This window comes from Microtus oregoni, unplaced genomic scaffold, assembly GCF_018167655.1.
Source record: "Microtus oregoni isolate MIOR12 unplaced genomic scaffold, Mior012 000079F_ref0000094, whole genome shotgun sequence".
Lineage (NCBI taxonomy): Eukaryota > Metazoa > Chordata > Mammalia > Rodentia > Cricetidae > Microtus > Microtus oregoni.
Window position 1 is genome coordinate 1,728,782 of NW_024544537.1, and position 12,082 is coordinate 1,740,863.

The window sequence follows — 12,082 nt, forward strand, 5'->3', positions numbered from 1 at the left end:
CAAGTATAAAATGGCGTTGCCTTCCAAAGTGGAATAACTAGCCCAAGGTCAAAAGTAATACTAAGTATGAAGTATGGATTTATCAACTGTTCAGGCTACTGAGAAAACATTAATATAAAATGTATATATTTTATTATATTTTATCTATATTAGTCACATAAATACATAAATATCTATATTTATATCTATATTAGTCAACCATGTTTGTAATATCTCATTACAGAATAAAAGTGATAGAAAAGAATATGTAATCAAATGTAAATATGGCTACCATGTGCTACTTTAACATAAAAAGGTTTTTAATACTGAATCATTCACAGAAAAATACAGAAATATGTTTATATGTGTGTGGGGTAGTGGGGATCCAACCAAAGGCTTCACAGATAATATGAATATAGTCTACTACTAAACTACAAGTCCAGTCCAATAAACTTGTTTTTAACTTTTTAAAGCTAGCTTAGTAAATACTAGTTAATTCTAAGGAGTAATTAATAAATTATTTGTCTTTTAAAAGTTTATCCACATTTTTAAACTATTAAATATGTTAATTCTATATTTATATATATTTATATTTTAATATATGTGTTTATAATTATTCTATAATTAATATGTTAATTCTATAATTGATTTTTAATTATAATATTACAACTAAAGTTCATGGTAACTCAAGTAGAGTTGTATGTGGGCCCTCTAAATTACACATGATGTGACATTCAAGTTCTCTACATGTGGCACAAACAATCCAACATAATAATTTGAAATCATTATGGGCCTGAAAATGTAGTGCTTAAAGATGAACTGATCTTAATTTTATTTATTTACTTTAAATTTATACACATAACTACACTGAAATGACGTAATATTACTTTAAATGTTTTGGATATTTCTGGCTAGTAGAATAACGGCTGATATTTGGTTCTTCTGTTGTTTTTTATTTGCATTTTCCAGACTTCTTGGAAGAAATTCTGATCACTTATATATATATTTTTTAAATTTATTTTGAGATAAGTCACTAAGTAGTTCTGGATGGCCTGAATCTCACTATGTAGACCAGGCTGGCTTTTATTCCACAGAGATCTGCCTGCCTTAGAGTGTGTTAGAGACTCTGTCCCTTAGAGAGTTCTTGAAATGTATGTTTTATCAAGCCCAGCAAAATGCTTTTTTAAAGGTTGTTCTGTGGTTGATGATATCTCATTTATTTCTTAATGCTTCTAGAGCTGCAATTCATCATCCAGTGAGAAGCACGGCAGACATTTCATAGGGGGGATTTCTATCCGACCCCCACTACGAGCTCTACATTCATAGACACAATTTATATGTAAAAAAGCATATGAAAGCTCTGATTCCCGGGGGGTTTATCACATTAACTTCATTTTGCTTTTTGTAAGTGTTTTGTTTCCTTGCTTTGTTTACTAAGACAAGGGGTTTCACTGTGTAGCCTTCACTGGCCTGGAAAGAACTGTAGACCAGGCTGGCCTCCAACTCTCAGACACCTGCCAGCTTCTGCCTCTCGAGTGCTGGGATTAAATTTGTGCACTAATCACCATACCCAGTGGCCACATTAACTTAAGTCTTCAGCATTACTAGCTTATAATTTCAAGTAAAAGCAGAGCTGAAAGTAAAGAATGCATGTTTCTTAAGTCAAACAACATAATAACTAACTAATACAGCCACATCAGAGAATTCAGTTTTAGATTAATCCTCACAAAGTCAAACAGAAAGAATAAACAATCAAGTACTCGAGAGGGGTATCATTTCTATATTGATATATGCTGTATATCAGGCTGAAGAGATGGCTCGACATTTAAGAGCACTGGGTGACATTTCAGAGGACCCTGTTTGGATTCCCAGCACCCAACATGATGGCTCACAAATGTCTGTAACTCCAGTTCCAGAGGATCACACATGCTTTTCTGTGCTCTTCAGGTAGCATGCACACACAAGCTGCACAGAGATACATTCAGGCAAAATGCTCACACATGCAAAATAAATAGTAATGAAAAATCTTTTAAAAATACAAAGTATGAAGGTTTAAATTCATAAATTTAGAACCTGTCAGACTTTCAAATAAAAATCCAATAAACCAACATAGAGAAATCATTGAAAAGATCACAGCGATGACCTGAGAAGCTGTAGGCATTGTGAGCCCTGGAAAGGGGGCAGAAACCACTTTACATAACATCTGTACCTTAGCAAAAGCTATCACTGCTGTTTCACAAGGAAGAAATCGACAGAAGTAACTTGAAACAGTTTTCTTGATGGTAAAAATGCCACAAATTGAAAGCGCTTTTCCATTCTCCTAGGCTGCAAACAAAACTACTACTGACCTTTAGGTCTACTGAATTTGAAAGAATCAGTGATACTGGAAAGTTATTTTTGAAGATGAGAGTGTCTGCTAGCCAGCTACAACTAGAAAGGTGCAGCTGCTTAACCCTGAAGCAATCTCCTGATATGTTTACACAACAAACAGCTTGCATGCTACACAGTACCCTTAAAGTAAACTGCCATTTAACCTGAAGGAAACGTGGCTCCCCGCATCCTTACCTAAAGACTGGTAGAGCTCCGTCATTTTGGGATGGTCCCAACAAGTTGTTTGGGTCTCGTGGCTAAAACAGAAAATATAAAGAGAGACTTTAGAATCTACAATGTGCAAGAGCGAAAGGAAGACAAACGGTTCTATGTCACATTGCTACTTCCAAGGACTTGCAGAGTACTTCAGATCATCTTGCGTGCAGAAAGGCTCCTTTGTTTTCGAAGCGAAAGAGCAATACTAACATGATTAGCTCTAGAATCTGTTTCTTTTTCACACCCACACATTGAATGCACTACTGTTTTTGACAAATTTGACATTGACCTTGTTATATAATAGGTCAGGATTGCCTCATTTCTCCAACCGTGAACACACACAGAAAGGAAAATGACAATTGTCACTCAGCTCTGTCGGTTCCATCATTACAAATCACCTGATTTCTTCTTCGTTTCCTTGGCCCTCGTTCCATTACTCTTTCTTTTCCATGGTCAGAGCTCATATCGGTGACAACTGTATTCCATTTCACCTTAAGGCATATCCAGCCCCAAGCTAATATATCCATCCCATCATACTCCCTCCTTTCCATTACTTTTTAAACGCCTTTAGACTCAGCACTCCACAGAGCACCTCGCTTCCTCCTAGATCTACTTAGACCTCAATGAAGCATTCACACTTCTCCATTTCTTAAAGTGTGGTTGCCTGCTATGAGCTCCTGCCACAAAAGGAACAAAACACCTTTGTTTCTCTTTCAATTACATGAACAAACCCAGGAGAGATAACTACATATACTTTACCTTACTTTGGCCCATCTACATGAATCACCAGAGGATTGTATTTCCTGTTTTCAGAGATTACATGGTAAACTCTGATCGACTAAAATGCAGCCTGGAACAATTATTTCAGCATTCATATGCCGAGCCTATTTATAATCTTTTAATGGGAAATGTGGGGACCAGAAAGGAAAGAAAGAGCTTAAATCTGGGCATGTCAAGGGGACCAGAAAGGACAGAGGCCCCTCATACAAAAGGAGGAGCTTGGGGAAGCAATAATGTCAAATGAACTCAGTAGAGATTTTGAACTTTGGGCTTTCCAGTGCAGAGGTGGTGTAATTTGAGGCAAGTGGACTCACCTGGCAAAGAGGCAAAGGATTAACTGACATTGAGAACCGGCACATCTGAATACAGGCAATTTGCTACCATGTGGTCCCCGAGTTACCATTCTTTACAATAGAAGATGTGGAAGCTTAAAAATGATCCTTCCCAGAGAGCAGAAACTCTATTTGCTTAAAAAGAAGCCAAAACGAGAAACACTTCAAGTAGTTTGATAAATATAATCATAAATATCTTAAAGACATATGGAAATTGCCCAAACAGCACAACTTCAAAGAACATCCTTCCTCTGCGATTTACAGTTCAATCATTGAGCTGTGAAGGCTACTAGAATCATTTCGCAAGAAAATGTTCACTTGTGAATAGCTCTCACTGCCTTCCAAGTGTGTCCATTTTTTGTTTCCCTGTTCTGCGGAGAAAATTCACATGTGAAGTGTGTCAATCAGGGCTATCAGCTGAGGGCATGTAACAGAGTGACATGGAAGTCATGGGGAGTAAAAAGAGCAAGGGAGGCGGAAGACACTTTAGGAAGGTTTGGGAAAGCCCATGACCACGCTGGTTTATGATGTCGAGAAGGAGTGGGCGGGACTGGTACTTTATATGCACAGCACAAGGAGGCTGCAGCTTGCAGCTTGATGGAAAAAGTGTTGCTTGTTCTCGAGTGATTTGTAGCTCAAAAGTGACTGTGTCTCCCAATTCCATAGACAAGGGCTCCATCCTGAATTCCAGCTTCTTCCCCTTCCAAAGCCCATAGAGATGTAAGCACTAGTGAGAGAGAAAAGGGAAAGATGGAAATGTCCACACAGATGAACCTTACTAGACACACGGTGCAATAACAATGTCCCGTTTCCAGGACATTGGGTTGGCTATGACATCTTTAATGGACCTGCAGGAAACTGTCTGGCTAAGCTGATAAACCTGACCAGGCACGGACACACCACCACTCTGAAAAGCAACCATCAGAAACTGATTTCACATAAGAGAAACAGGGCAATGAAATAAACTTGGAGTAAATGGAGTTCTTAAAGGAATGAGAACTGTGCAGAGCTTGCAGCAGAACTCCAAAGAGAGAGAGAGAGTGCTAACGGGAGCTTATGTATCTATCCTCCATGCTCCATGTCCGGACGAATAAACCAAACAAGACAGGGAGCAAGCTCGTGTTATCAACACACCTACACGTCTCGTCTTTTAATGACAGTCATAGGGCAGGCTAAAAATTATGAAAAGGGTGTTAGAAATTATATTTTACTGCATCAGTGCTCAACAAAATTGGAATTCCCTTTGAGAGAAGACGGTAGACACCGCCGGCCCCATCCCACCCTTCCTGATTTCTCCCGTAGGTACTATTCTCCCACCTACCTGAGATTCCAGAGTACTGGAATAAAATAGCGAACCGAACTCCTCAAATAACTCCCCAAATCAACCTTTTAATCTCCCCCCCCTTCAACAAACAAACCTTCCCTTTTCAACAACACAAAGTAACTAGAAAAACAGATTTAGATTTCACCTGTGCAGTCTTAGCTTCACCTCAACTGCAAGGCAGCACTGAGAGAAGGAAATGTGGAGGAAAGAGGAATAAGAGGTACGATCAGTCCTCAAAACCAGAAAGATAATCACGTCAACATTTAACACTAATATGTTCGGCTACGTTGCTGAATGAACATCAAATTGAGGGATAAGAACCAAATATTCACTTCCGTCCATGTGAGAATTTTGTATCTGGGGTAAAAAGCCCTATAGGGACACAGTAAACCTCTTCCCTCAAAAGACAGAAAGACAACAGTAAACACACATTTGCCTCGCTCAGGTCTATACTCTGTCTTGAAGGACACACTAATTTGGGGGGAGGTAGAGGTAATCAGTTTGGATTTTACAGTTTGTTACCCTGCGACTGTCTTTAAAGAAAAACAACAGAAAATTCTCACCTTCTTCAAGATGAGTAACTCACATTTACCTGGAATATACAGATATATAGTAAAATATGGCCTTCTCTTTACACATCAGGAAAACACTGCCCATATATATATATATATATATATATATATATATATATATATATATATATATACCATTTCCAACAAAAGAGGATATTCTGAAACCTGCTCCCAAGTTATTGAGTACATCTTTGTTCAGCCTTCCTGAGAACAAGGGTGTTCAATATAGACCACAAGTCTTTCTGGACATTAACACTGACACTGACGACACCCACAACCCTGCAAACCTTTCTGAAATCTTTGAAACCTGCTATTGATTTGGGCCCCACAGATTCCAAACTTACGTGTCAGCTACACCTCTCTGAGCAATCCCCGACCTGCCAACCCCCAGCCTACGTGTACAAACCACAAAGAATCTCTCGTTTCCTTTTATTTGACGCTGTGATAGAAATTAAAATACTAAATCACTGGCTATGACAAAAGATCCTAGCAACACCTACTTGTCAATAATCAGAAATGAAAGCATTACTCTACTAAGCATAGGGTTGACCTAATTTCCTACCGAAGAATTTACATTTTCTTTCACCTTTTTTAGTTTCAAGTAGTGTACAAGGTTATTACAACTGCCTTGGAGCTGTTACTGCTGTCAGTGCTAAAATAATCAGACTTATTGGAATTGCTTTTGTAGTTTCTTAAAAACAAACATTAGACACATAAAAGTAACAAATATCTAAGGCATTCACTGAGGAAATGGCAGTCACCTAATTAAAGTAAGATTTCTTTTGCAACCACTGTTATTTGGTACTGAAAATATTCTATATTCTTTCCACTATTTCCCAGGGATGAACAATCACTATGCACCATTGTAAAAAAAAAAAGTAGCCTTCTCTTGTGTTTTGAGGAGGATTAGAGTTGGCTTCATATATAATCTAGAGCACACTGACACACATACACACACACACACAGAGGGAGAGCTAGGGAGAGAGGGAGGGAGGGAGAGAGAGAGAGAGAGAGAGAGAGAGAGAGAGAGAGAGAGAGAGAGCGCTTCCCCCTTTAATCTGGAGACCAGCCTCTTTCTAGAGGAACCTTGGCATTTGTATGTTGAATTGTTGAACTTGGCTAGTGGCTGGAATACTGGCAGGGTAGGGTGGGATGGGAAATATATTTAGAAGTTTCTGCTACTGTGGGGAAGGGACTTCAGTGGCTATGCATCAATCTGAGCATCAGACATACTATTCTGGTTCCCATTTCTTGTTCTCAGAGATATTTAACATTTTATTCTGTTTGGTTCAACTCAGGGCAAAGATGATGGCCTTGGTGGCTGTTCCAGCTGTTACTTGTCCTCCCAGTTCTATTTGCTTTTCAGGGTTTACCTCCCACCCACCCTCAACGTTGGCCAAGGTAATTTCACTTCAGGGTCGTGGCCAGCACAAGATCAAACAATGACAACGGAAAACAATTCCACGGTGCTCAAGGGTCAGTAACCTTTCATATAACTGAGTTGTCTCATTTGCTCCTCTCGCTTCTTTAGAAGCAAGGGTATCCTCTCTAGAAGGTTTAGGACAAGGAAATAAAAATATCTAGGCAAAAAAAGATGATGGGGTGACAAGGACAGACAGGGGGAGTAAGCTCAGGGCCGAGGAAGAGCATATTGGTAGAGAAAAAAAGACTGTAGATTTCACTTAAAGACTAGTTTGTTACTTAAACCAGAAGATGGATTTTTCTTTGATATTAAATCAGTTTATAATAACACTGCGCTCCCTTAGACAATTAAACCCCTTCAATTTCAGTTTCAAACTTAACTTCAAATTAATTGAGATAAGCATTGTCTTGCCCTTTCCATTGTGATAAGATTAAGAATGACAAACTTTGCTTATAGACACCCTAGAGAAGCAGAAAAGTCGCCATGAAATGACTCCACTCTGAACCTCAACAGAAGTCCAAGAAATAAACAAATAATTATAATAGTAATTAAATAAAAACCCCAACCCTCTCAAGCCTCTCTCTTTCTTCTCTCGGTCAATCCCTTGACTTTCTAGGCTTTAATTGTTCTTGTTTTCTTTATTTCTCCAAGTCCTGAAGCATGGAATAAGCACAGGAGAAAACACAGCGAGGGAAATGTCAGTTGGAATCCTCGGAAGAAATCAGGCAGAAAGTTGACCTTTTGGCACTTAGCAGTGCAATGCAAGGTAGAACCGCGTGCGCCCCTTCCTCCTGCCAGGTCCAAAGGCGATTTGGGGGAACAGCCCGCCTAGTTCACGTCCACACCGGCAGCTCCGGAAAGGAGCAAAAAGCTCCCGGAGCCCGATCCCCACTGGAGGAGCGGTCTGTCCCTCTCTGGGCAAAGGGAGAAATCCGCTTTAGTTCTCCGAGCCTGTCCCAGCAGCCAGGAAGGAGCTGAGTAGCGAGCACTGGCGCCGGGGTGGAAGCCTGGGGGACGCACCTGCAGAGGCTCCCAAGACGGGTGGGAGAGCTGCCCCGACGTCTGGGTCTAGCCTATACCAGCCACCACCAGCCACCACCGCCTCTGGTCCAAGTTTTGCCTTCTCCTGGCAGCAGCTCGTGCCACAAGTGCACGAATTGAGGGGACAGGAGGGGGTCGGGGGGCACGAACCACTTACCCTTTGAGCTGTTCCCTCATGGTTGTAAGGGTTTCACAGACAGACAGGGGCGGGAGTTTAGCGTGGAGGAGTAAGCTTGCCCAAGCCGCCGGGCTCCCCAAAAGTCGAGCGCCGCCGCCCAGGCTCGCAGCCGAAAGCACTGCGGAGGAGCCCGGCTGGCTGGCGGGCTGGCGGGCGGGCCGGACGGGGAGGGGAGGTGGGGGGGAGCTGTGCTCAGACGGGGCGGGGCCGCGCAGGGCTCCGCCCCCACCTAAGGACCTGGGAACCTGGACAGCCAGGGACTGTGAGCGCTTTCAAAACAGAATAGAAAAAGAGAGAACGAAAAGAAACTAAGAAGGATATGAACAAAGACCGAAAGGAGTTGAAGGTAGACCCAGGAACCTGGAAGCCACACGTCCTCTTGCCAGCATCCCCTTAAAAATCCTCTGGCAAGAAAACTTGTTGCCTAAATAAATGACTTAGGTGCAAATGACCTCATCACAGATAATTAGTGTGTGGGCTTGGAGTTTTCCTTTTAGAAAATGAAAGAAAAAAATAATTATCACATGAGAACGTATTCACCTCACTCCTCCACCCCTCCATCAGTAGAAAATTAAAGGGATGGGGCAGAAAAACATGAAATCCAAACTTAACCTACTGAATTATTTTTTTAAAAATGAGATGGGGTCTCTCACATAGTTCTCACTGTCTGGGAATTCACTTCGTAGACCATGCTGGCCCCGAACACACAGAGAGCCGCCTGCTTTTTTCTCCTGAGTGCTAGCATTAAAGGTGTGCATTACGATGCCTGGCTACACTGGATCCTTAAGAAACGTTTCTGTTGGTGAAACAGCATTGGTTCTCAAAATGTATGTCTAGGACTAACAACAGTTCCACCATCATCTACAGAGTTCTTAGAAATGGAAGAAAAAAAAAAACCAGGGCCCCAACCTGGATCTACCAAATCAAACACTGAGCACACTGAAGTTGCAGAGGCACCGATACAGATTCACAGGACAGTGGTTTGTCTTGAAGTATTAGGAAAATTCTGAAAGGATAGCTTTTCCAGTATAGCACTGGATTGGAAAAGACATTAGGCCTGATGGCCCAGTGCGACTCGTATCCGAAGCTGCAATAGGAAGAAGGTACAGATTAACTACACACAACTGTTTTGAGCTTGGAAACATTCCCAACAAAAGAAAGCCTTCATTAGCACAAGAATTTTCCACAATCTCCATATCTTCATATTTTAGACTCGGAGGAGTTACTCTGTGTTTTCATTGTTTCTCTTTGTTCCTTTCTTGGCCGTTTTCTTTTTATCTTTCAACCATTTGTTTTTCGCTCTTCTGGTGAGTTCATCTACTTAAGTCTACACTTTAAATATATTCTTTTTTATTATTTTAAAAATATTCTTGCCTCCCCCTCTACATTTTTACTTAGATTCTTTGAACTGAAAGGACCGGCAGCATCAATTTCTGCATCTTGGTATGCCACAACACAGCAAGGAGGCAGAAAGGAGAAATGAAATTTGAGGTTTCTTTATTACCTTTGACAAAACAGATAAAAATATTGACGTTATCACTAAAACTATGTGCCTGTAGGTAAGATGGGTGTTGCTATTTTAAAACAAACATGGTACTTCTGGCATTTCCCTTCAAAGACTAGGGCTGCCTTTGCAGTATTGTAGCAGCTTGAGCTAGTGAATTGAAGGGGTGCTGCTGGTGCGGCCAGGGGAGGGCATACTCAGATTTATTTTGGGGTGAGGGTGTCCCTAGTCTAGAAGTAGATTCCAGGTCTGCCTCCTCTATCTTTTTCTGGGGTGGAGGGATTAGTTGCCTTTGATGAGAAAGTAGTAGCTTTTGCGGTAAATCATTCAGAGTAATCGTTATGTCGATGCTGGATATCACTTAAATATTGTTTACTGTAAGGAGAAGATACAAACAGCACAGCACGGACACTTGTAAATATTAGAAATCAATCGCCTAAAGATCTGCAACCCCTGTGTGATGAGGCTCACTGTCAGTCCTTTTTCTTTGTGTTTTGTTGCCTGCTTGCTGGTTTAACATTCTAGTGAACTGCTCAATATTCAGGAATTCTGCTGTTTCTCTAAACTCTAAATGTGAAAGTCTATTTTCCCACTATCCAATTAGAGAACTACTAAGAATGAATTGTCAGGGAAAAGAAAAAGAATGGAAAACAGAATCACTATTCAGAATTTTTAAAAATTTGACAGATGGCAATTCTCAAAAATATAGCATTAAGTCCTTTTTTAGACTTGAGTTATAAGCACTTAAGCACTGCTTCCAAATCTTGATACCATTTTAGAAAATACTGAAAGTATTATTAAGGAATGACATGGGCATCACACTGTTTTGTTGTTGATTTCAGCCATATTAAGAGTTTTGATTAATAAGTAAAGGTATTTTTTTAAAAGCACAGAGTTGCCTGATCTTCATTTCATTCCATGTGTAAATTACATAGTGCTATTTTGTATATATGTGTGTGTGTGTGTGTGTGTGTGCGCACACACACACATACATATGTGTACATATGGTTTATTTAGAGTAGTTGTTTTACATTATTCTTAATTTTGTGTGGCATGGGGAAATGAACCCATAATTGCCACTAAGCTATGTCACAATTTTTCCGTATTATTATCACCGTTATTATTGTTGTTTTGTTTTGATTTGAACCACAGACCAGAAAAGGATGCAAAGTTGAGAAAAAAAATCAATTTGAAAACCTGACTACAGGTCCTGCCATGAATGAGCTCTTTGCCTCGCCCTCCTAACCAGAACATGGTGGTGCAAGAGCTGGAATTAGCAAGTCTGTTCCTAAGAGTTATGAGATTGGCTATTCTGTTGCACTGCCACAGACGGAGCCTCTCTTATCATGAAAAACGTCTGTGTTTCCTTTAGTGTGCTCACAAGCAAGCTCGCTGATAGATGAGAGCAAAGACAAGTGAACTTGGTAGAAATATCAGGGAAAAGGGAATGAGACACGAAGGGGTCAAGAAGGTGATTCAGCAAACATTCCCATAGCTAAATCACATTCGTCTTTGGATCACTTAAACTTTGCTTGCACCTCCGAAAAGCTAGTTCTATAGCCTAAGAGATTGGGCTTATTCCCCTATTCTCTACTCTGCTCTGCTCAGCGCCCCTAGGAAGCTGAACCTCTGGGGAATCAGGCTCTCTTGCCCTTTGATTTCCGCTCACTTTCAACCAGTGGGAGACAGTGATGAAAGGCCCGTGGAAGAAGATGAAAGGGAAGAGAGCAAGTGATAGCTAGGTATTTATTTCTCCAGCTCCCTCCTGCCGACCCCTGGCCTAGAAGTATCTAGGTTCTTTGACTTGCAGCCTCATTGGGCAATCTTTCCCTTCAGGCCCAGCATTATGAAGGTGCCCCAAGCCATTCCTTCCCTTTGTACCCTTGCACAATTTTATCATTCCTTGTTTATGTCCACCTTGCCCAGATCTTTGACATAGGTTTTTCATTATACTGTCTTCAGGTACCCATGTCGAGTGTACCGTGTTTCTTTTTGAATGCTTCCCAGCCCAAGCCACCTTCTAGAGCGATGGATTGGACACTGAGGGTCAGATAGACAGCAAAACACAGTTTTACCCCGTGGGGTGGAAAAGCAGACTAAACAATCACTGGACAATTGTTCTTATAAAGCTCCTATTAAGCCCACAAAAAGTCACATCAAAATCAAACTGATAATAGGAATAGGTGCAAACGAAAACAAACTCAATTCTTTTCAAGAGCTTTGGTGGTCTACTTGCCTTCAGGAGGGAATGGCAACACAGAACTTACAAAAGAAAATATGGCAGGACTGCTGAAAAAAAACCTAGAGTTGATCTGCACTTGAAAGGTGTGGGAACCTTCCGAAAGAAGGAGGAGTGTGGCTAC

General features: G+C 40.8%; 1 protein-coding gene across 6 annotated transcripts in view; it reads right to left on the minus strand.

The window, feature by feature from the left end:
- Dmd (dystrophin) overlaps nucleotides 1–12,082 on the minus strand; it is a 1,759,261-nt gene that overhangs the window by 136,275 nt on the left and 1,610,904 nt on the right. For 4 of the 6 annotated variants that reach the window (XM_041642828.1, XM_041642830.1, XM_041642827.1 and 1 more), the window contains exons 1-2: nucleotides 8,195–8,371; nucleotides 2,545–2,606 (exon numbers count right to left, since the gene is read on the minus strand). In XM_041642828.1, the coding sequence (XP_041498762.1) occupies nucleotides 2,545–2,606; nucleotides 8,195–8,214 (82 nt within the window). In that variant the 5' untranslated portion in view covers nucleotides 8,215–8,371. Of the gene's footprint in view, nucleotides 1–2,544; nucleotides 2,607–8,194; nucleotides 8,372–12,082 lie in introns of those variants that run through there. The other 2 variants (XM_041642825.1, XM_041642826.1) reach the window with 1 other exon arrangement.